Raw genomic sequence first — 24694 nt, 5'->3', positions numbered from 1 at the left:
TCAAAGGAATTCCATCAAATTTTTATTGAGATATCAACGATGACCAAAAAATGCCATTTCTCAGACCACTCAACATTTCCACGTCAAAAATAATCAAACCACAAGAGGCAAAGAAGCAATTCACAATAATGAATACACACAGGACAATCCTGACAGGCAATTTTTCCTTGACCAAAACTCTCAAGGCCCCTTGCAACATTGGTTGCTCTCCTTCCATTTACCTATTGTTTTTTCATAGTAGTGAATAGGCTCTGATCACATCAACAATGGGTGCACGGCACAATGGGCACTTCCCTCCACTTAGAACCAACTCATTAGCACAATTAGAACAGGTACACATGTGCCCACATCTAAAGGAGAGGAAAACAAAATTTAAGTATTGGCCACCCTTTTTTTTGTGATCACTATAGACAATTTAGAAATTATTCTCCGTGTTAACAATTCAAGGGGGAGGAATCACACTGACCTGTATAAAAGGGAATCGATATGACTATCACAGCACATACAGCAAATCCCTTTCCTCACATGACCCCACCTGGTTCCATCCTCTGATGATTCTCCATCAGCCCCTGGAACAGAGTAGTTTTAATTCATGGGTGATTGTATTATGTGAGAATTAGACGTTTTGAAGTCAAACCAGGAGTGCATTAAAGGTAATATATACATGTAGAAGCATAGCTATCTACATCTGTGCATGTATGCGTGACCTTGTGCATGCGTGTGAGCATTTGTGTTTTTGGTTTGTGCGTGTGTTTGGGTATGTGTATGCGTGTGGATGAAGAATTCCTATAGAATAATTCTTGGGTGCCAGCCTGTCCAATGCCAACCAAGTTTTAGATGGAATGCTACAATGGTCAAATATCCAACATATAAAGCAAAGATAGGAAAGTGCACTTCTAAAACTACATATTGCTTAGTCACCAAGTTTGTAGTGGAGATTAAGGGGCATTAAGATATGGTATTAAAAGACTTGTTTTAACAATGTAACTCCAGCCACATCTGAAACTACTGGTTACAGACTGCAACAAAGCAAACAACCAGTCCATTATATATGTTTGAGTATATGTCTGAGATTCGATGCCGATAACAATAAATTTAGAAGCACTGAGCATTATAAAGAAAAAGTATCTCCTGGTGGTGTATTTGAATACAAAAGCAAGTTCGACCTAACCAATGCTAAAAAGACATCCATATTGAGGTCTCATGACTAAACACGCTACTAAGGTGAAGGTTGACAAAGCAACCAGAATTATGACCCTATGACTGGGGTAAGGGAATGAGCCAAGCACAAGCCACATAGGCCTAGCTCTAGCTCCGCTTCCTTAATAATTGAGCCGAGCTTGAGCTCTTCACGAACCCAAGCTAGCAATATAGGTTGGACCTGTAAAACGGCACACTAGATCAAACATGCACGCCCAAGATGTAGAACAAACACTAATTAAATTAAGCAATAGCAGTGAAAAAAAAAGGAGAGAAAAATAAATTTATTCAAAAGAAAATAAAGGCAGAAATAATGAGTTTGGCTCCCACTACCAAAGAAGCCTCACATCTCTCCCTTCCTATCACATTTCAAAAAATTCTCCCAATCTCTCTTCACATAACTGTTCCTCTTTATTAAATCACACTCTCTTCCACTACAAGACAAAAACATTTACAATCTCCTACTAAAAGACAAAAACATTAATTTTCCATTCCAACTAAAAAACAAACTCAAATATACTACGCCTAAGGCTCAACCTAATTTAACATGGACCTAAATCCTAATAAAAGATAAATTCTTGTATTGCATAAGGGACCACATTGAAGTCCTCAACCATATAAAAATACAAGACTTAGAACCGTATATCACAGTTCCACAAGTAGGCGGCTGATTGCATCACACCATGACACTTGAACTCATGAAGCCTTTACTTTTCCAATGGGACATGACGACAACCTTCCTTTCTTATTTAAATATTGATGCCAATCTTGTCCTTTTCCAAAAAGGACTAAACTAGGAATATCTAAAAGACTTCAACGTGGAACTAAACTTTGATAATACTAAAGGACAATAATATCTATTCTAAGTGGGATAACTAAGTAGAATAAAACTAGGAACATAATCCTAGTATAAACGAGCTGATTCTCAATACTTTCCCTCATTGCAAAATCCATGTTGATAATATTGGACTTGTTGATGTCGTGAAATGACATAGTAGCTATTACCAATATTGCTGCCAAGGTCTGACGAACCGGCCCGTATCGGCCGGTTTGAATCGGTCCAGCCTGTAATCGGTACGTTGGAGCAGTGAAAACTGGTACAGACCGGTTTTATGCCGGAGACGAAGAGAAAGAGAGAGAGTACGGGAAAGAGAGGAAGGGAGGCAGGGCCGGCCCGACCCTTAGGCGACCTAGGCGGCCGCCTAAGGCCCCGGCCCGAAGGAAGGCCCACCACAGGGCGTAGCTGAAGGAAGAGCTACAATAAAATTTTGAATTTTCAGCGGATCCAACGGTTCGATCGTCCTCGCATCTAATGAACTCAGCAAAACCCTAGCTCGCCGGGAGTTCTATATTTATTTTATCCGACTCGCATGAGATAAAAAGGCCTTCTACGACGCCGCTGCTTGCTTTCTTCGCTGAGGTCGGCTTCCGATACCCTAGCAGTACAAGCCCAACATCCCCTACGAAATGGTAATAAAATCTTCCTCTTCTCCCTCCGATTCGATTGTACTCGAGGTTTTGATATCTGATCTCTCCTTTTATTCTCAGGACTGGCGCCGAAGAAGGAGAAGGCTCCTCCCCCGTCTTCCAGGCCGGCCAAATCCGGTGGAGGGAAGCAGAGCTGCAGAAGAAGAAGGTAATGCAATATGGTTTCAGGTTAGTGTTTGGGAATCGGCAGGTTTTGACGTTATTTTGGCTAACTAGGGTTTGGATTGCAAAAGAATCTTTGGATTGTTCTACTGAAAGCAACAAAGTTTAAATTTTGGTGGGATTTTGTTTAAATAGGGAACATGGAGGCGGGAGCGGCTTTGAGTTTGCAATCCTGTTCTTAGATCGGATGCGAGAAGGCTGGGAAGAAATCTGGAGGGTTCTTGCTGTTCTCGAGGGGATGTGGGGAGAAGAAGATGTTTCAGATTTATTTAATAATCGCCCTTATGCTTTTTTTTTTTGGTAATTTGTTTCTTAGCATCAGCATTGCATTCCCCTGTTTCTTAGTGCTGCGTGTATGTATGTAACTTATCTGCTCTTTATGTTTCTGGCTTGGATTTATGGCCTTGAGACACATGTTAGCCATGCCTTTGCATATGGAAGCTCTATATTGATGTGAAGTAGCCAATATATTGATGCCTTGAGACACATGCTGAACAGCAGTGCTGTTGCTGGTGCATAAATTTTTTCTTGTCTATCATGAGATGAAGATAGAAAATTGTTTACTTCTTTATGAGAAGAAGTGCATTATAGATGTTGCTTCCAGCTAATTTATAGAAGAGTCATGTATTTTTAAATTGAACTATTCTGTAATGTATTCCCATTACCTTTTCTCTGCTTGTGTTGGTTATGGATACACAAGAACAAAAAAGAAAAATCTCATTGCAATCCTCTTGTGCTTCCTTGTTTGCACAAGTAGGTTATATAAGTTGCACAGTTAAAATTTTCAATTGTTTGTTATCATGTTAAAGTGGTGACCCAATCAATTGAACTTGTCATTTAGATTGTTTTGGAAATTTTTAGTTTCTGATGTAATTTTGATATTTCTATGCATAGTTGATGTTTTGTAGTATTTTAATGAATCTTCAGTATAAAAGTATGATTAGTAATTTTGCATATCAAAAAGCTAGACGAATTAGGTTTAAATAAATTTTAAAGTATTTTATACTTATTAAAATTTTTTAATTATTAAAAAAAAGGCCTCTCTTGATGAGTTCGCCTTAGGCCCCCAAATGCATTGGGCTGCCCCTGAAGGGAGGAGACCCGTGACCGCCATCGGAGAGCCACGAAGGGGCGGCGGAGGCCGGGGTGGTGGAGGCCAGGGCAGCGCGGCGGAGCCTGCAGGAGTGAACCCGTGGGGGCGCAGCGGAGGTCGAGGCCGCGACCGCATCCCCTTTTCGAAACAGGGGATGCAGCTGCGGCCTTGGCCTCCGCCGCGCCCCCGCGGGTCCCCCGCCCCCCTCGGCCTTTGCCGCCCCTCCGCGGCTCTCCGATAGCGTCCACGGGTATCCTCCCTTCCTCTCTTCCCCGCGCTCTCTCTCCTTCTCTTCGTCTTCCCTGGCTCCGACGGGGAAAAGCTGGCCGGTTCGTACCGGCCAGTTTTGGAACGAACCAGAACCATACCAGTCAAGTAGGCGATCGGTATGCCTACCGGACCCGGTACGGCGAACCTTGATTGCTGCAGCAACAGCAACATGCAACAACTTGTCGAACCAATAATCAAACAATGCAGCTTCTTTATTGGCTCAAACAAAAACACCTTCATTAGCTTGTCTCATTTGATACATATGCTGAGATCGACAATATCCTGCAATACCTCCTCTTAGCATTGACTCCACATCCACTATGTCAAGATTCCATAAGCCATCCAACTTGTACCAATGAACATCCAGTAGCCATTAGTAATCACTGCTCAATAGAGCATCAGATATCGCCTGCAAATAAGTATAATCAATAACAAAACTTTGGCTATATTCATATGCCTTGAGTTGAGCAGCTCCATGTATTTGCACACAATTGGCTTCCACATATGAAATCAAATTCTCATGCATAGTCTTTTGATTGTTTAAACTCTGAAGTAGCTTCAAAATTAACTTGGGCACTAAAAATCTTATCGAACACTAAGGCACAATATGAATCATCTCCACCAAGCATGTCTTCTTATTGCTCGATCTCCGAAGTTAATTCAAAATTAAGCAACTCTTCATTAGCATGGCTGAATAGGTCTCCAAAAGAAACATGCATATCTCGAATGGATTGAACATACGACTCTTCCACATAATTGAACTCCTCAATATGAATTTCTACGATTGGATCAACCATAGCATCCTTTAAGTCTTCCTGAGCAATTTCAAAATCAACTAGTTCTTCAGTCACGATCTCTTTTGAACTTGATCCAATATCCATCTGATCAAGCTTCTTTTGCTCTAGATATCTTTTTCTAGACTTGATTGATTTTTAAGCTGAGCAACCTTATCCTTTTTTGAGTCTTTCGAACTTGATCCAACCTCTAACTGATCAAGCTCCTCCTGCTTCAAATCTTCATCTTTAAACCAATTCTGCTTTTCTTTTGGATTTACGAGGAAGCTTGGAACCCGAAAACATTCTTTAAGCAATTTTTGTTTGAGACGTCTCACCTTGCTTGAACTTGAGTAGATGGCTACAAAAATATCCTGCACTTGCTTCGGCTCATGTTTATCTTAGATATGGAGATAATTCTCTTTATCTATCGAAGCTTGGAGAATCCATATTACCTTCCTAGATTTCAAATTTATTTTTGACAATAGACTTTCAATTTGGATAATAGGTGTTGTTCAACTTATGGAGACAAATAGTAGTAGCAAAAGCAGCGATGTTGATGTTGATAAAGCTAGCCACCACAATCCAAATATCGAATCAAAATAAAGACCACATGTTTGCCCACACGCACAACAAATACAAGCTCTAGAAACAGGCCGAACTATTACCTTTAAACTACCAACAATCAAGTCGCCGCTCCAAAAAATGAGCTCCGAATAGATCTAATTGAAGCCTCAAACAGCTTGACCACCTCCAACCTCAATCTGATGCCATATAGAATGGCACGTTATCCAAAGTAGATTAAATATGCCGGCCTATGATGTAGAACAAATACCAATTAAATCAAGAAAAAATAGTGGAAGAAAAAAATAGGAAAGAAAAATAAATTTATTCAAAAGAAAATAAAGGCCGAAATAATGAGTTCATTTACTACTATCAAAGAAGCCTCACGTCTCTCCCTTCATATGACATCTTAAAAAATTTCTCCCGATCTCTTTTCACGTAACTCTCTCCCTTTCTTTATAAAATCACATTCTCTCTCCCAGTACAAGACGAAAATGTTACAATCTCCGACTAAAAAACAAACACATCAATATCCTACTCCAACTGAAAAGCAAACTCAAATATGCTATGCCTAAGGTTCAACCTAACTTAACATAGACCTAAATCCTAATAATAAGATAAATTCCTCGATTCCATAAGAGACCATGTTGAAGTCCTCAACCATATAAAAAAATTAAGACTTAGAAATGTATATCACCAGTCCAAAAGATAGGTGGTCAACTACATCGCACCACGGCACATGAATTTGTGAAGCCTTCACTTTTCCAATAGGACATGACAGCAGCCTTCCTTTCTCATTTAAATAATGATATCAATCTTGTCCTTTTCCAAAAAGGACTAAACTAGGAATAGCTAAAAGACTTCAATGTGGAACTAAACTTTGATAATTACTAAAGGACAAAAATATCTATTTTAGGTGGGATAACTAGGTAGAACAAATTAGGAATAGAATCCTAGTATAAACAAGCAATGATTCTCAATAAGAGAAATAATCCCAATTGTATTTTCATTTTATAGTTAAATTACATTCTATTCTACATAATCTATATTATTTTGTAATAAATAATAATAAAATAACTATTTGCACAGATCATAATAATTAATAATAAGTAATATATATAAATTATATATAAATTAGAATTTTGAACTAATTTGAGCTGAGCTCGTGCAAGCTAAGCTTAGCTCTAACTTGGCACATTTCTTAAATGAGCGAGCCAAACTTGAGCCAAATGTCAATCTGAACCGCTAGCTCATGAACAACTTGGTTGTTCACCAACCTAGGTCAGGGAGAGATTGATCAATGAAACAAGAGAAGGTGAATATAAACCTAGAGTTTGACCACCAAGGATGCTGGCCAAACTCAGGTTCAAAGCAAGCACCTACGCTACCATCAAACAGATAGAAATTCTAGTACATGAAACCGGTTGTAGACATGTACTAAGGTCATAAAGAGGACTCCACATGAAATCCATATATGCATAGTACTACGGTGAAGCTGGAAGAAAGAAAGAAAACACACACACACACACACACACAGACGAATAGGCAATGTGATTTCCGCAACAGATCAAACATCTCTTGTATCACCATAAGGAGAACCAAGACATCAACAAAGTATGAAGTTAAAGAAGAATACTTATTCATGCGATCATGAATCAGTACAAATGTCTTGACCGGATGATAATGATACATATATATCAACAAACTTTTGGCAAGATATAAAAAGGATGCCTCTTAAGATTTCTCTTCTACTCTTTTCTACTAAGTTCAATCTAAAGGAAACCTTAATCAATCAAGAAGTTATTATCTGTACGCAAATAACCATTATTTCAATTTTTAAATTGTAGTGTGGTATTTTAATTTCTTATTGTTACCTAGGCGGAAGACATGGGTGTCAAGTGTCAAGTGTCCAGGTATCTTGAAGAATCTCCCATGGCACTGACAAAAAATTTGTAAATGGGGACACGAGTGTGTGTTGCGCCTAAGGATGGAAATTGAAATATTTATTGAACCAAGAGAAGCATGTCAATGGTTTGAATTCTGACCACAATATAGGGTTTGAGTTGAAAATCCAACCCAATTAACCAATTGTTACCTTACCATAATACACGATTTAGTAATCAAGCCGGGCTTGAGTTTAGGTTGATCACACCCAATTACGATCAAACTTAACTAATATTGAAAGGTAAATATAGTATATTTTGCATTATATACAATATATTACATAGTTTTTCCCAATAAACCTCTCCCCTACACTTGATCTTGACCACTACGGGTGCAAATGAGCCAAACATGAACGAGCTGAGCCCGACTCGAGTTACCCAAAATTAATCAGGCTCAACTCTAGCTCAAGTCAAGCTGAAAAATCACACCTCAAGCACGAACAATATATAGCTGCATTATCTTGCGCTTATCTTACACAAGCTTGAAAGTTGAATCAAGCCAAGCTTGAGCTTACTCAGCTCTGGTCAAGCTCATCTTGACACTAGGTTTGGCTGAATAACAGGCTTGAATTAGTAAGTAGCTTATGAACTTCAATATGAGCTCAATTCAGCCGTGAAATAGTTTAAGAACAGCTATCTAAAGCAGTAAATTATTGAAGATTTTATTCAAAAAATAAAAAACTTTATAAAGAACAGAAAATTCCTTATCCCAAAAAGAACAAAAAAATTCCTTTTTTTAGCTCCGATCAGGTCAAAGAGAGGATATCGAGTCGAAGCACCACAAATAGGAAGTAGAGAATACTAGAGTGCTAGAGGAAAGCTAGAGAGGTAGATGAAGAGAACTGGAGAGGTCCAAGAGAGTTGGAGAGGTATGAGGAGATTTGGAAGGCACGACAATAGATCTTAGGAGTAGGCCTGCAAAGGTAGCGGACAAGAGTGGAGGAAAGTGAATGTCAGGTGACCCCCCCCCCCCCCCCCCCCAAAAAAAAAAAATCCTAACCCCAAAATTTCACGCATCTATTTTTCCTGGTACAGCATATGCATGCACCTGTGTTTAGGTCTAAACATGTATAGTTCATTTAAGCAGTCAACAAATCCACTTCATTATGGGGTTATGTTCATATTAAGTACCTAGGACATTTATAGAAGTTAAGGTTCATGTATCTCTTCCTACTGGCATACTACATACTTCATCGTAAGAATCTGAATCATTTTGAGTTAAATAGAATTAAAACACGTAGCATGAACAATTAAATGTACACTAACATTGCAAGTTTGATTTGTAGTGTCGTCAATATTTCAAAAGAAACATGATGGTCTAGTTCAAGAAAACTTGTACTAACCTTCTCCAACAGAGCGATTCAAAGCGGCTGAAACTTCCTGTCTAACAGAGTGCTGCAACTCTAATTGCATATCCATGCATGCCTCCAACATGTGCTGCATATGGCTCATCCCTTGCTGAAGCCTACCTATATCAGCCCTTAAATCATTAATCATATCCCATTCCTGCAACAAATAACACCAGTCAGTTTCAGATTAGAGTATCACAAATGAATATGGGATATCAGGAACCAAGATTCTGAAAGCATGTTTGTCAGCATGAGCTTTGTCAGAATGAACAGGTATAAGCCACTCACATTTTCAGTTCTTATAGGAGGCTAGCATGTATGTCATTTTCATTTAAATTGACAATAAAGCTGAGTAACTGCAGGGAAACTATATAAAAAGCATATAATTAATCACATAATAAGAATTAAGAAGATTGAAATATATCAGTTTGTCAACAGAGATTCGGGAGAAATCAGACTGGATTATTTTGAAACTAGAAACACAGGGCCAAGTTCTTTTTCTGGCCTGTCACAAATGCATCAGATGGCAATATCATGTAAGGTATTTGCTTTATTCAGTAATTTAAAACTTTGTGCTGTGTTTTGTATGAAATGTGATAAGAAAAAGAATCACAACATTAAGGAAAGGTAGCGCACGATGTCTGAACGATGCATGCTCTGTTGAGTCCAATTATTATGATGCAATTCTGAGTGCCATAGTGGTTGTGGAGGTGGTACAGGTGGAGGTGGCAGCACAAGTGGAGGCCTGGGAATAGCTTCCTGCTGGCCCTGACTTGGATCATCTCTCTGCTGGCCCTGATCTTCCTCCAGTGAAGCAGGAGCAGGCATAGTTCCTTGCAGATCCCAATCAAGGGGAGCATGCCCTTGCCGTTGAATATAGGACTGTATCAGTTGGTCTAAACTTTCACGGAACTCACTTTGAAGAAGATTAGAGACACTTCTCCTACAGAATGAAGTATAACTGACTCAACACATGACAACTTAATAAATCATTCAATAGTGAGAGGAAACTTCAACCAAAAAAGGGGGAAAAAAGAGCACTTACCTGCTCAAGAGTTCCCTGACCTCCATGCTGTAGATGTTGTCATCATCAGGTGGAATAAATCTATTAACTCTTCTAATAGGAATGGATCGCAGAGCTCTTGGAGGATCTGAAGGTCCATCCTGCCAGTCTGCAAGATTTTCTTGAGAATAATCCTCATGCCACTCCTCATTTGCTTCTAGGAGATTACTATCTTCTCCATCTTCATCTTCAGGTGTTTCACGAGACCATTCCTGTTCCATATTCTCCTGCCAGTTCCCATCAGATTCTTCTCCGGTTCCCTCATGCCATTCACTATAACCAACTTCAAAAGGCTGTTGCCAGTCCCTTTCCCCATGTTCTGCATCTTCCTGCCATGTCACCTGTTGAGTAACAGATTCTTGCCAGTCTATATTATCATCTGGTGTGTGGTTTTCGATTTCTGATGTTGCATGTGTCTCTGTTGTTTCATGTATCTCAGCATTCTCATTATTAAATTGAGATGAGTCATGGTTAACATTTGACACCTCTGCATCAGTACTTGGTTGATATTGATCATTTCTAGAGCCACTGATGTTATGGCTATGAGGTTGATCATTCCTAGAGCCATTGATATAATGACTAACCGAAGCATCGCAATGGCTGCTAACTTGACCGTGGACAATATTTTCAAGTCTGTATCGAAATCCTTCACTAGATACAAAATATAAAATTAGTCATAACCTTGCTAGTTCACATCAACCATTCTGAGAACAATAAACTGACTGTGTGCAAGGAAACAAAATGGTAATTTCAATAAGCACAGAATTATTTTAAAAAACATTGAAATTGATAGTGTAATATATATATATATATATATATATATATATATATATATATATATATATATATAATGAATGCTGAAACAAACAGACTTCAACAGAATACATACATTGGCTGTATTGACTTGTTCTACAGCTCTTAAAGGTTTTACCTCACTTCGATGTCAGATGACTTTCTTTAGAATATGGTGCTCAACTGGCAACTGGACTACTTACTCTATGTATCAACTTCCTCCCCACCACCAAAAAAAAAGATAAAGAAATAAAGAAAAAGAAAGAAAAGAAAGAAAGAAAGCTACTTTAGCAAAGGGATAGGATGAGTGTTTGTCATTTGATTCCTTATTAATGTTCAACATCAAAGCTTAATAAGGCTTCGTTGGTTTATTAGTGGACTGTCCGGCATGCGATATGATTGGATTAGAAGGAATGGAATTAAAAATACAAGCATGCATATGGACTTTAGAATCTCACTATGACTAAACTTTCAGTTAACTGGTGTAAGATTTACAGCTTTAATTTATTTTATTAGCTGGAAAATTTAGATTTTTATGTGCTGGTTTTAACTTCTTTCAGTTTGTTGTTTGGCATGGTTTCCACTACATTACCAGCATTAGGTTTGGCAATGTAATTTTTGATAAATCTTGTTACAATTTCCAACCACTCAAAAAGATAATAATTATAACATGTAAACTGCAAAATGTTAACCTTTATCAGCAATTGATGGTAGTAATACCCTAACCATCAAATGTAGGACCGAGCGCTTACCATTACACCAAAAGCAATTGCTGTTAGTGAAGGCGCTATTCTAATACCTCAACCATCCAGGGGCCCTTGTAGCGCGAAGCGCCTCGAGTCGACTCGACCGACACCCAGCCGGCCTCCACCACGTGTGACCCACATGCCAGAGACACCAGGCATCTACGCTGGCAGGCGGCAGGACTGACTCGGCCCTTCAGGCCTCCGCCAACAATCCCCCCCCCCCCGCGATGCCTAGGTCTCGAACTCGAGACCTCATGGCTCTGATACCAATTGTAGGACGGAGCGCTTACCATTATACCAAAAGCAATTGCTGTTAGTGAAAGCGCTACTCTAATACCTCAACCGTCCAGGGGCTCTTGTAGCGCGAAGCGCCTCGAGTCGACCCGACCGACACCTAGCCGACCTCTGCCACGTGTGACCCACACGCCAGAGACACCAGGCATCCACGCTGGCAGGCAGCAGGACTGACTCGGCTCTTCAGGCCTCCGCCAACATCAAATCATTGTCGTAATTCCCTTAAATTATGGTGCTTATGAGTAGAAGGACAGTATTCAATGTTGACGGCCATAAAAGTTGAATTTATATCTTCCCTTATAGCAAGAAGTTTTATGCAAAAGGAAGCAATTTATGGTGACTCAACATTTTAATGCTTAACCAAGGACAAAACATTGGGCATTTTGAAAGGTTATAATATAAGAAAGCTTGAAGGCACATATAATGGAGTTTTTATCCATGTAACTATGAGGCAAAGAAAAGGGCAAATTTTAGCTGAGATATCAAAGATTCAACATATTCTCATAAAGGATAAACATTTTTTTGAAGACCTTGTCTAAGAAATTTGCCTCAAAAAAGGACTTTGTCAAACAAATTTCTCTAAAAAAGAAGACTTTGTCTAAGAAATTGACTTTCTTTTTTCCTTTCCATAGTGTAACTTGCACCACCTCACAACTTTAAGTTTGAAAGGCATAATATTATCATTTACAAAAAATGCAGAACTTTGATACGAATGCTTCCATCTCTGCAGTTGCAAGTTAATGCCTAGAATTGGATAGAAAAGGATGCATCAGATTTTTCCTTCTTTAATCAGGGAGGATCCTCTGCATCTACAAAGATCTTATAATGTTGTTATGATAATAATCTTATGCAATTGAATATGGCTTCATGTTATTCATCAGCAAATGCCATGCTTTTGCTACTCATACAAGTAATTAAGTTCAGGATCCAAATTTTATCTGCTGTTCTTATCACTAACTAGGAAAACAAACAAGTTCAGTAGTTGAGTGCTTGCACAAGTCACAACACATAGGAAGTATTTTAATCATGAAATAGTCAAAGATTTTATAGCTAGCTGTAACTAAATAAATGGCCATTTTGTAAAGTAAATCTTTCATAAGCTCTAGACAAATCATAGTAGGAACAATACCAATTTGTAAGCAGCTCATAAAGGAAATCATACCTCAAGCCAGAGACAGGATGGCATTGTCTCAGCAGACCCAATTCTCTTGCTGCAACTGATGGTGCTCTCCCTTCCTCGGTTGATCCCCCATTTCTTAAGAATCTACCTCGGAGTAATGACTGGAAGATGATGTGCATTAGATTCCCACTTCATAGTCATAAAAGCAAAACACTATCCGAGTATTTCTTAGCAGAAAACATATGAACACAAGCAAAAGGGGAAATAGTGAAAGTTTAATATCTTCAAAAGGTGGTTCCTTTATTTGCTATAAATTACGTTTGTGAGAGGATCCGAATTGCTAATCTTCTATAGTGCGATTGAATGACTTAGTATACATGCATTATATATAATCTAAGGCTCAAAATGAAATGCATCCAAGATTTTGAGCTGAATATGATGATCAAGTTTATACCAATTTTGTATATGATAAGGAGGATACGATAATTGGTTGACTTGAGGGACAACGGTAACAACCAGAGCTTAATGATCTAAGATCGTTTCCTTGATCAGCTAGTTTCATAACAAGAAAGGCTAGGACAAATATAGAGCAATGGGCAGAGCGACATACCATGCTCAACCAACCAAGCAACCACAAAGATTCAAGGGGAGCCAATCATCATTGCAAGACTTTATGCTAAGGACATCCTTCCAAAGATATAAAAGGGAGATACTAAGAAGATGCCGCTATGATACCGGTCTAATCAGGGAGGTAGGGCCAATTCGGATGGTGGGCCAGTCGAGCCACCTAGTAGAGTCAAACAAGCAGGGACATCTAGGAAAGAAAGTAATTTTTCAAAGCGGAAAGAAAGCAATTTTTTAGAGCAGCACGAAAGGGAAATGAAAGAGAATTGCAGATCCATCGGAGAGAGCGGATGAGGAGCATGTTCACTCAGATTATGAGATCAATGAACCTTTAGATGACTGTTTACTTAGATCATCTCGCCATACGAGCAATGGAGACACTTCGAGCGGTGATGCATCTAGTGGCCAAGGAGGTAGCAGTGCAGATTGCGGAAGTGCAAACAACTCACAGCCTTATGATCTTAGTCACTTCATTGGTAAGTCATAGTTCACTCATGCCATGCAGGATAAAAACCATGAAGCATGCCCTAGAGCCCATAAGAACAAGATAACATGTAGAAAATGAGCCCCTCGAGGTGGTTTATGACACCGCACTATTGCAACTGATCAAGCACGCAAAGCATGGTCCCTAGATGTATCTAGATCCAAATCATATACCATATTTTATTCAACACAACCAAGGTGTGACTTGTTTGCATATCTTTCATCTGAGATATTGTACTCAAGCGGCTACTACTCTTCACAGTCTCAATCAAATTATGGGTCAGTTTTGGCTACTGCAATCTCTTACTCAGGGGTGGCCCAATACATTTGGGGGCCTAAGGCAAATCCAATGAATGAGGCCTCTTTTTTTTAATAATAAAAAATTTTAATAAGTATAAAATACTAAAAAAATAATATGAAAATAGATAGCTATCAAGTACACTATTTCAACAAAGATACATGAATCTAACAAAGATAGACAAGAAGCTTTTTCAGTTTAATATAATTTTTGAATGGAAGCACAGAAATGTAATTGCTCTAAAAGAGGGCCCATGAAACTGATTAAATAACTGAGATAATGCTTGGCAATATTGTTTACCATGTCAAGCAAGAGCAAGATAAGAAAAGGTCATCCCGTGGCACTTCATGGTCAAGGTAAAGAAAAGAATTTGTCCAGAAAGGAACCTCTCTATAAGAGCAAGTAGGTGCATTATGGGAAATTCACTCCATCTAATTAATAAAAGTCCCATCCCACCATCTCCCCTTCAAGTGAGTACCCAAGCAACAACTGCAACATCACAGCACAGCAGCCATTCAACCCCCTCCCTCCTTTTCTCTCTCTACCACCCAAGAGGGGAGAAGAAACCGAGAGGAGAAAATTAAAAGAATCTCCACCCTCCAAGAAGTCCATGTCCAATCCCCCTATCTTTCTTCCTGATGGCCCAGCTGGATCAGGAGTAATGTGAGGGAAGGAAAACCAAGACCAAAACCAAAAAAGAGAAGGGATGAAAGATAAGAGTGGCTTCAGGCGTGTATCAAGCCAACCAAATCCCTCCTCTCTCTCTCTCCCTCCCTCTGCACCCAAAACAAAACTACTGTCCCCAACTTCCCAAATTGCCCCTCTGCAGGCCAGAAAACTCTCCACCTCCCTTCCATCAAGGGGGAAGACTCGTAGCCAGCTCCTGTTCCCGTTTTTACATGGGGCCTTTGCTTCCTTTTGGTCACGCCTCTCAGAGGTCTTCCATTGGCCCGAGGCCTTAGGCGACCGCCTCGGTCGCCTAACGCTCGGGCCGGCCCTGCTCTTACTAATAAGATGGCTAGCTCAGTATCAAATACCGGATCAGTATCAAGATGGCCATCTAGAATACTTGGATTATGGAATGCAAAGATGGCACAATATCTAGGTTGGAGTCAGATCATAGGCCCCAACTATGATTAGCATCCCGATGTTTGCAAGCAGAATAGGCACTTCATGAGAAATCAGATATCAGTATGTATTGTGTAGTTCAAATCAATTTGATATATATATTTTCAAGATAAAAAATATACATTTATATTGATTAGATTACAATTGCATTCATCAATCGATCATAAGATCAATGATACCAATACTATATAAAACAATAGCAAAATAGCATTGGCATCGTAATTCAAACCATATATAATAAAATAATCCCTCAAAAAAAAAAGGTGTATTGATACCGAACTGGTACGCTAGATGGTAGCTATCGTCGGCAAGGCTACTAATCTAGTACCATACCGTACTGGTCATCATCTAATATAGCAACTAGTATCGGTTCAATGGACCTCACCATAAGTATATATTAAAAATCTCAAACTACCATAAAGGTAAATAAATCATTAAGTGTATGGTGGTTTTGTCCTCATCCAAACTCATGAATAACCTTACATAGTCAAATACCTATTAGCCTTGAAAAAAATATTAAGAAGGAAAGAGATTTTTGCTGCCAACAAATTAGTTTATGAAGTTGGTTATTTTTGTCAATGATGGTCAGCAACTACATTTTACAATATAGAATTTTAAAGACCAAGAATATGCTTGATTAATAGAGGAAGAGCATTATAGTACCTATTTACAAAAATAAAGATGATAATCAAAATTGTAATAAGTATTATGGTATTAAACACATGAGAGATTTTATAAAACTATGGGAGAGGGTGATTGAGCATACATTGAGGTGTGACACAAGAATATCAGAAAACCAATTTAGTTTTATATCAGAAAGATCGACTATGGAAGCTATTTTTCTTATTCGGAGGTAAATGGAGAAGTACATAGAAAAGAGAAGATCTTCATATGTTTTTTATCAATTTAAAGGAAGTATATGATAGAGTCCATAAAGTAGTCTTATGATGTGACAGAAAAGAAAGGAATTTTCATTAGATATTTTGATACGATTAAGGATATGTATAATGGAGCATTTACTAGCGTAAGAACTACTAGAGGTAATATTGGTGAGTATCCAAATACAATATTTACACCAAGGATTTGTTCTAAGTCTTACCTTTTTACGCTAGTTATAGATGAATTTTTACTATGCATATTCAAGAGGATAATCTTTGGTGCATGCTATTTGTGAATAATATAGTCTTAGCGGATGAAACTAAAGTCAGGTTTAACTGTATGTTGGAATTGTGAAAGAGTGTACTAGAATCTAAAGGTTTTAGGTTAAGCAAGCCAAGACAAAATACATAGAATGTAATTTTGGTAAAATTAAAAATAGAGATGAAGATACAGTAAGAACTAAGGGACTGTGATGTTCCTGAGAGTCATTAATTTTGACCTTTAGGATCAATTGTTTATAAGGACTGAAAGATTGAAGAGGATTCTATCCATAAGATTAAAGCAGGTTGGATAAAATGGAGAAGTGCAATTGGGATATTATGTGATCATAAGGTACCTACCAAGTTGAAGAAAAGATTTTATAGGACAATTATATGAACAACTATGCTTTATGGTACAAAATATTGAACAATTAGAAAACAATAATGCACAAGATGGGTGTAACCGAAATGAGAATGTTGAGATAGATGTCTAGTAATCCAAGAAAAGATAAAATAAGAAAGAGTTTTTTGCATGTATATCCTCCTAAATATAGAAAATTACATGAATACCCTCGTAAAATTACGATTTGCATGGATACCCTTCTTTTTTTTTTGCAAATGTACCCGTACTATATAACATCGTTAAAAAACTAAACGGCTTAAAACTAAAATAAGAAAAATACCCTTATGGGTAGATATGCAAAAAAAGTTATAAGGGTATATACGCAAATAGCAACTTTACGAAAATATTCATGTAATTTTTCATATTTAGAAGAGTATATATTCAAAAAATCTATTAAAAAAAGATCAAAATTTGGCTAAAACTTGCTAAGTCTTTTATAATTCAGTTGGATCGACAAGTCAAAAAAATATGGAGCCGCTTTGTCAAATTTTTTTTAAGATCATAGCTCGGTCAAGTTGGAATATTGGGTGATCACTTTGGTAATGCTATTCTCCATTTGATTTTGACATAATTATCATTATTGAATCTGACATCCATATATTCTTTATTATTTTTAAAAAATTAAAGAATATCAACTTTAAATTAATTATAGATGCTTAGATTAGTAAAATATTTTTTAGTGATTTGTAAATGTTGAGTTGTTTGTTTTTGAGGCGAGAATTTCGTAAAAGCAATATGATTCATTTTATAAGAGCTGATATTAACATAAAATCATGTGACATGATAATATTAATCTTTTTTGCCACCTTTTTTTATTAAGAATAATTGAATTATCTTTACTGAATTTGGTTTATTTTTTATTAGATTTTTTAAGTGTATACCCTCATAAATATGCGTAATTGCATGAATACTCATGCAAAGTTGTTATTTGCATATGTATCCAGTATCTTTATAAAAATTTTTTTGTGCGTCTACCTATAAGGATATTTCAGTCATTTCAAATTTAAATCATTTATTTTTTTAACAGCGTTGGATGTTATGAGTGCATATATAAAAAAGAAGGAAAAAGAAAGATATTATGCAAAATAAATATTTTATGAGGGTATACATGCAAATAGTACTTTTTACGAGGGTATCCATATAATTTTGTACTTTTTGGAAGGTATACATACAAAAAACCCAATAAGAAACGAAGTCATCCTTAACAAGATAGAGATAGCACCAACTGATGACAAATTGAGAGAAAGATGACTTAAAATGGTCTGGATATGCACAACGTAAGCTGAGGGATGCACCAGTACCAAAGAATCATTTGATATATATAGAAGAAAAAGGAGGTTGAGGTAGACTGAAAATCACATGCGATGAATGAGAAAGGAAGGACTTGATATCTTTACATTTTTCAGAAAGTGTGACTTTAAACAAAGAAGAATGGAGGGAAAGGATTCATATAACCTATCCTAATTAGTTTGGGATTAAGGTTTAGTTTAGTTGAGTTGAGTTGAAAGTTATATTATTATTTGAACATACTCTCCACTCACACTATATTGTGAAAACTATGAAAAATACATTTGACCACTTTAACATTACATAAAGCCATTGGGTTGAACCTGACCGAGAGCGGTGTTAAGAAAAAGAAAGTCATGCTAACCTAAACTGCATTCTAGTAGGTAGCTATAGAACCAAGAGCTGAGTGTCAATCCATACTAAATTGTATGTCTAACATGTTCCACACTATGTTATCACAATAGTATATGGGCACGAACTACTATATCATCCACGTTGACTAGTACAATTGCCTTTCATCATGCATCAATCATATTGCTTTGATACATACATGCCATTACATAATGAATGAGCTTGATCTTTTCACTTATAAACATGTGCCCAACCACCCCAAACAGCCTTAAATCTATTAAATATAGTTCGAAACTCTTCTCGATAAATCTTTTGACACCTTTGACAATTGAATGGCATGATCGATGAAGTGAACAGGGTGAAGTTGTTCTACATCAAATCAAAAGTTCAACCAACTTTTCTTTATTTATTAGAATTTTATTTAAAAATATAATTTCTATTTTCTCACTTTAGGTTCTAATTAGACTGTAAAATTAGAAGTATCTAGGACATGAAAGGCACCAAAAAGTTTATAACCTTTATTGCCATCGTTAAGAGCTTGTAGATAATTACGAATGAACACTGAATGATACATATGAGCAGGGATAAATGTAAGATGAATTGTCATAGTTGAAGGAAGCTCTTTTATTTCTCTAGCACCGCACTATCGAGCTATTATTTAGGGATGTTCAATAACTCTATATATGTTCAGCCTTTTTGTTTACCTCACAATCAGAGGAAGATGGGAATATAGTAGACCTTATCAACAAATGATTTTCGATCCATATGCCAGTCAATGTCTTGCAGGTACGCACATATATGCATCTACTATGACTGTGCCATCCATGGCAGCACTGAAGAGTTACGTCAAGAATGGTGGTTTGTTCCTCATCCATTATTGTGGATTAGATGGGTGTGCTAGATAATACTAGAAGTGATAATATTAACATCAGATTCTGCTAGAACATCAATAGTATGTATACATCTAGAACATGTCATTGATTAGAAAGCTTAATTAGTGTCTCGTTGTAGGGTTTACCATGATTTTTTTATTTGCCTAATATGTAAAAGTAGTTTTATGGGACCAGATTATATAACATTTAATGCATAATTTAGAAAAACAATTAAGGCAACTATCTAGGACAATCTATGGTTCTAGATTCCAAACAAATAATTAAAAAATGTTATTTGTTAAAAGAGAGTATGTATAATGAGATAAAGGAATAAGAAGTGATACTTGGCATGTAAGTTAGCGGACCTGTTTATATTAAGAAAACTATCAAGTATCAAATGGACATCCTAGGAAGCCCAACTAATTTTATGGAGACCCAATATGGTGGTCAAAATCTTCTCTTTCCCCTCTTTTCTTGTTTGGACTATATTTTTGGCTGGGTCTAGGATCTAGGCTAGCAGATTCCAAGCCCCACCAAATGCGTTAGATGCAGTTTACAAGTTCTTCTAACATTAGTCAGTTGCATATTTCCGGTAGAGTGGGACATCTGAGTCATTTGAAACCATGAATCTTTTTATTGATTGATGTAATTAAATAATTTTTTCAAAAAAATTAAAACTTTATTAATTAACATGTAATGTTACTATTATCTTGGCATGTAAAACGATGTAAAAGCATTCATCAAATTTGCCTATTTTTTTCACTTTTTTGAAGTTTATTTTAATTTTCTATTTATTTTTGTGTGCTTATAAATTTTAACCATTTTTAATGCAATACGCCTAGATATTTTCCTAAGTGGCCACTTGCTCAAGCAACATTCAATTCCGTGACTGCCTACATATCGTAGCCACCTTTCAAAGCATTGGAAAATCTTTTGCCAAGCTTACATACTTTTTTAGTTCCAAGTGTTGATACAGTATCAAATAATTCAGCTGCAATGAAGGATGGTGGCTAACTTCAGAACGATGAGTGATACTTAAATCCTTTTGTAAAGCTATTTTAGTGATTGTCTTCCATTACAAAAACACAACTTGCCAAGACTATCATGAAAAGTAAACTATAAAAAGTAGAGGAACTAAAATAAAAGGAAATTTCAGAGATCAAACAACAATAATGAAAAACAATTAGTTGTTTCCCACTTTCCCTCACAGAGGCATATATCAACTATGCAGATCATCTACCTTCATAATCAGCAACAATAATGTGAAGATATATGAGTTGCATATATGAAAACTGGAGGAAATTAGATTGATCAATTGGAAATGCGAGCAAGCAAAGCAAGATATGGACATGGTAACTACAAAGCAGAACAGTCAGCAAACTTATCCATGTGAAGAACTTTTTTAGCTTTTTTTATTATTAATGTAACTTTTTTTAATATATATATATAACCTCTTTATATTAGTTTTAACTGTTCACATTCATATTTGCTTTACATTAAATCACACTTGAAAATCAAGGGACTAGAGATATGTAAAAATATTTGTGGAACTTATTTTCAGTATAATGCCTTATAGGGAATCTCATGTCTTGATCTACATTTCGATAAATTCTAATTACTCTATGGTTCTTCTCTTTATTCTCAGTTATACGACAAGATGGAAGAAGTGGTTAATGAAATGGGAAGCAAATGAACTTTCTATCATAGTTGTTCAAAATTTATTTTGTTATGATATTGCAGGTATGCAGAAAACAAGTGTACTCTCCATCAAGAAATGTTCAAAAAATGGGCATCCCAGTGCACTCTCCCACCACTGCAGGGTCTGGACACGGTCGCAGCCTTATCCCACGTGCAGGTAGGCTGTTTCCGTTTCCACACATTTGTGGGTATCACTTCAAGATAAATGACCACTGGTTCACTTCTGATCCATTTTTATGTTCAGAAATTTGGAGAACAAAAGAAAACTAACAGGAAAGTGGACTGACCTGAATGCGATTCCGGTGAGGAAAGTCCGAAACAGCACGATGCTCGGATAAACCCTGAAGCTCTCTCTGCCTTTCCCTCACAATCCTCATAATCAGATCGAGCCGAGCCTGCCTTCCACGTAGCCTCAGCAAGTCCCTCCGGACGGGCTCCGGCTGCCCCTCCTCGTGATCCGTCGCCGACACGTCCCGGTCCCGCTCCTCCCTCCTGCTAGCCCGGGCGTCCCTCTGTTGGCTCGCCATCTGCACCCACTCCCTCACCAGCCTTACCCTCTCGCGCTCCGTCTCGCCGAGCCACTCGCCCCTCGGGCTCTCATTCCTCGGTGACATCCGGGACGCTGCATCCGTTATCCCATTCTCCGTCGTCCATCCACGAACAATCTGCCTCACCCTCTCCCTCTCGCCGTCCCCGAGTTCAGGGGATTGCTCCCTGCTCGACCCCCGGCGGCCGTCCTCATCAAACAAACCCACATCCCTCCTCCTGCCGACCGGACCCAATGGGTCATGAGCCCACCGGCGGTACTCGTTGTCATCACTCTCGCTGGCATCCTCGGAGGTCCCCCGGCTCTCCGCCGCACTCCGGCGGTGGTTGCCGGACGCGGTGGGGCTCCTCCGGTCCCTCGCAGCGGCGTACTCGAGCTCGCGCCACCGCTGGAGGATGGAGGAGGCCCGGGCAGCCACGGGGCGCTCGACCGAAGACTGGGCCCGCTGGGACTCGCGGAGGAACGACGAATCGAGCATGGACACAGTGTGGAGCCCGGCGAGGGCCATGAGCTCGCTCTCGCGGTTCCCGCGCTCGATGGTGGTGATCATCTCCTCAGCTTGGCGGGCGGCCCACCGGCTGAGTATCCGGGAGTGACGTCGAGCAGCGGCGGACGACTCCGCGAGGTCGTCCCCCTCGAGGTCCGACCGCCGGCGGCGTCGGGCGAGGAGGTCGGGGGCTTCTCCTCCTCCTCCTCCGCCGCCGCCGCCAGCGGAGAAGCCGTCGTCATCGTCAGCAGCGGAGCTGCAGGAGGCGAGGGTGGTCATGCAGCCGTCGATGTGGCCGCGGACCAGCTCCTCCAGCCCCCGCCGGAACTCCCGACCGGCATCCTCCTGCTTCTCCCGGAAGTCCGTCATCTCCGATCCCTCCACCACCGGAACCCTAAGCCGGCATGAACACTAAAATCTATCGCCAAGGACTCGATCGATTGATCTATCCGGAGAGAAAAGGAACCCTAGAATCGGAGACAAGGGGGAGAGTGATGGAGGTATTTATAGAGATTAAAGAAGGAAAAAAAGCGACATTTCTTTCTCCTTATTTCGTCTTAAATTTTCAGTTCTTGTTCTTTGAGTGGGATAGAAGGGACGAAGACAGAGTCACCGCCGATCCAAACGACATGGGAGAAAGAGAGGGGAAGACGAAAGACTGCGAAGAAGCGGGACACGCGAAAAAAAAATAAACTAAAGGAGGGCAAAAAGGTCAGGTGATTATGAATATTATTTATTTTTTTAATTCCAACTACTAACTGCACTGATGGACACGTGGATTCGTCTCCACGTGGATTCGGCGGAGACTCGGAGCGCATCTTAATCGGATGCTCTCCATAAATGCGGTACATGGTACGCGGATCTGTACCGGCGTTTGGATGCTCCTTATCTTGAAGGGATGAAGAGGCTAATATTGCACGGATCTGTAAAGGATTCCATCTTTCTGATATGATTGAAGTGGAAGGCAAGGAGGTCTTAGAAGGGAGGATTTTGGATTTTGGTGGTAGGCAAGTCACAAGCACAATCGCTGGGAAAGAGATGGGAGGATTTTTTTTCACTCTTACGGTGGCATAATTTACACCTAGCAATCTCATAGGATGTGAGACAACAAGTAGGGAGAATTATTAATGAAAGTAACAAATATTCCAAGCTCAACTTACATAGGCATATGCATAGGCCCTCTCAAAATTAAAAATTTAGAGGCATGGTTTTGATACGATCATAAGAAATGTAAATTAGTTGGATTTCAATTATATGTGATTTAAGATGCCTAAATTAATATAATGGCTTCAGCTCTCAGCTTGCATAGGTTATGATACATTTTAATGTACTAGCTTTTTCCATTCAAACATTATACAGTAATTTAAATCTTGATTTTGAAATCCTTATTGTGATAGATAGATTTGCTCTTACATTTGATTATCAGCATCGTGTTATTAGCAAGGGGTATCTAAATTATAATTATAGATGCATGTTTGCTTAGATTCTGTTAGGGAATTAAACATAAAAAATCTAGATGTACGATGGACGCTCCTAAGTAGAGAAATCACAAAAGGATGGTAGAAGAAATCAATGAGTCAATGACAACATAATTTTGAGATCTGGAAGGTGAGGCTTTGAACGACAACTATGTGAAATTGCAAGAAATTTTGATGCATATCACGCATTGCATGTTGGAGCCGGGCTCAGACGAACTAATGTCTTATACCAAGTGAGATTATCAAAATTTTGCAGGTCTCAAGTGGTTGTTGGTTGCCTATTTACATAATCATCTAGTCATTTTCCAACTCTTTAAGATTGTCTTGTCATCATATTATTTGCCATTACTACCAACTGCAAGCTCAATTATATGGCTTATTTCAAATATTGAAAGAGGAATATTAAATTTGCCCAAAACTTGAACTCACATTGCATCCTTCTAGAGTGGTTCGGTATTAGATTCAGATAAGGACCACACATGGTTTCCTATCAAGTATAGGTGGATTTCACTCGGTTGTATGTAGAGGTTTAGCTTTTCTCATAATAGATTCCACCAAAAAGCACCTCAAAAATCTTGAAACTTTAGAATCTATGACCTTTATGATTCTCTTTATACTGAATTATATTTTCGTTCAGATAATCGTATTTGACCTCAGTGATTTGAAATTAAATGGCTATCAAAACCAAGAGCAAGGAGTAGAACATTCATTTTTTTTCTTTTGAATCAAAGCTAGAAATAGAAACTTTCAGTCAAGAAAGATTAAACATAAAATCCTAGTCACTTCGATAGGCCGACCTCAATTTTGCTAACTTCTTTTTACCTCAAACTTTTATTTAAGATCTCCCTTAAATTAATCTTGTGCAATAGCCATGCCAAGACTTAGTTAAAGAACATGGTTAACCAATGGAATGATGAAAATAAGCCCTCCATGAAGAGAAAAAGTTGTCTAGAGCACTTCGAAATTTACTGTTCTTTAATTTTTTGGGATATATTCATACTAGAACTATATGAATTATCCATTTAGCACAAAAAAAAAATAA

General features: G+C 38.4%; 1 protein-coding gene and 1 long non-coding RNA gene across 3 annotated transcripts; one reads left to right on the top strand and one right to left on the bottom strand.

The window, feature by feature from the left end:
* Nucleotides 1–24694, bottom strand: LOC103719555 (uncharacterized). 2 transcript variants are annotated; one of them, XM_039126803.3, is made up of 7 exons: nt 21428–24694; nt 12900–13018; nt 9888–10556; nt 9479–9785; nt 8837–8999; nt 467–569; nt 1–350 (listed from the first exon to the last, which is right to left on the bottom strand). In XM_039126803.3, the coding sequence occupies exons 1-7, from the start codon at nt 22541–22543 to the stop codon at nt 233–235; spliced, it is 2595 nt and encodes an 864-aa protein (XP_038982731.3). In that variant the 5' UTR covers nt 22544–24694; the 3' UTR covers nt 1–232. The 2 variants fall into 2 exon arrangements, with proteins under 2 accessions (XP_038982731.3, XP_038982733.3); XM_039126805.3 differs by lacking the exons at nt 1–350; nt 467–569 and adding an exon at nt 5656–5801.
* On the top strand, nt 2368–2820 carry LOC120110875 (uncharacterized). Its single transcript, XR_005512002.3, has 2 exons — nt 2368–2670; nt 2749–2820. It is a non-coding gene; the product is annotated as an uncharacterized LOC120110875 (long non-coding RNA).

The sequence above is a fragment of the Phoenix dactylifera genome, chromosome 6, assembly GCF_051530095.1.
Source record: "Phoenix dactylifera cultivar Ajwa chromosome 6, Ajwa_hap1_PhDact_Kaust_v1.1, whole genome shotgun sequence".
In the NCBI taxonomy this organism is placed as follows: Eukaryota; Viridiplantae; Streptophyta; class Magnoliopsida; order Arecales; family Arecaceae; genus Phoenix; species Phoenix dactylifera.
Note: the sequence above shows the minus strand (reverse complement) of the source record. Positions and strands in the feature narration are given on the sequence as shown.

What these genes read in the sequence shown, in the direction of transcription:
- LOC103719555 (XM_039126803.3), bottom strand. Translation starts at nt 22,543, where the DNA reads ATGACGGACTTCCGGGAGAAGCAGGAGGATGCCGGTCGGGAGTTCCGG. An exon ending in GCATGCATCGTTCAGACATC is followed by an intron (nt 9,000 to 9,478) that starts GTGCGCTACCTT and finishes TATTTGTTGCAG; the next exon opens with GAATGGGATATGATTAATGA. An exon ending in ATCGATTCCCTTTTATACAG is followed by an intron (nt 351 to 466) that starts GTCAGTGTGATT and finishes CCTCTCCTTTAG; the next exon opens with ATGTGGGCACATGTGTACCT.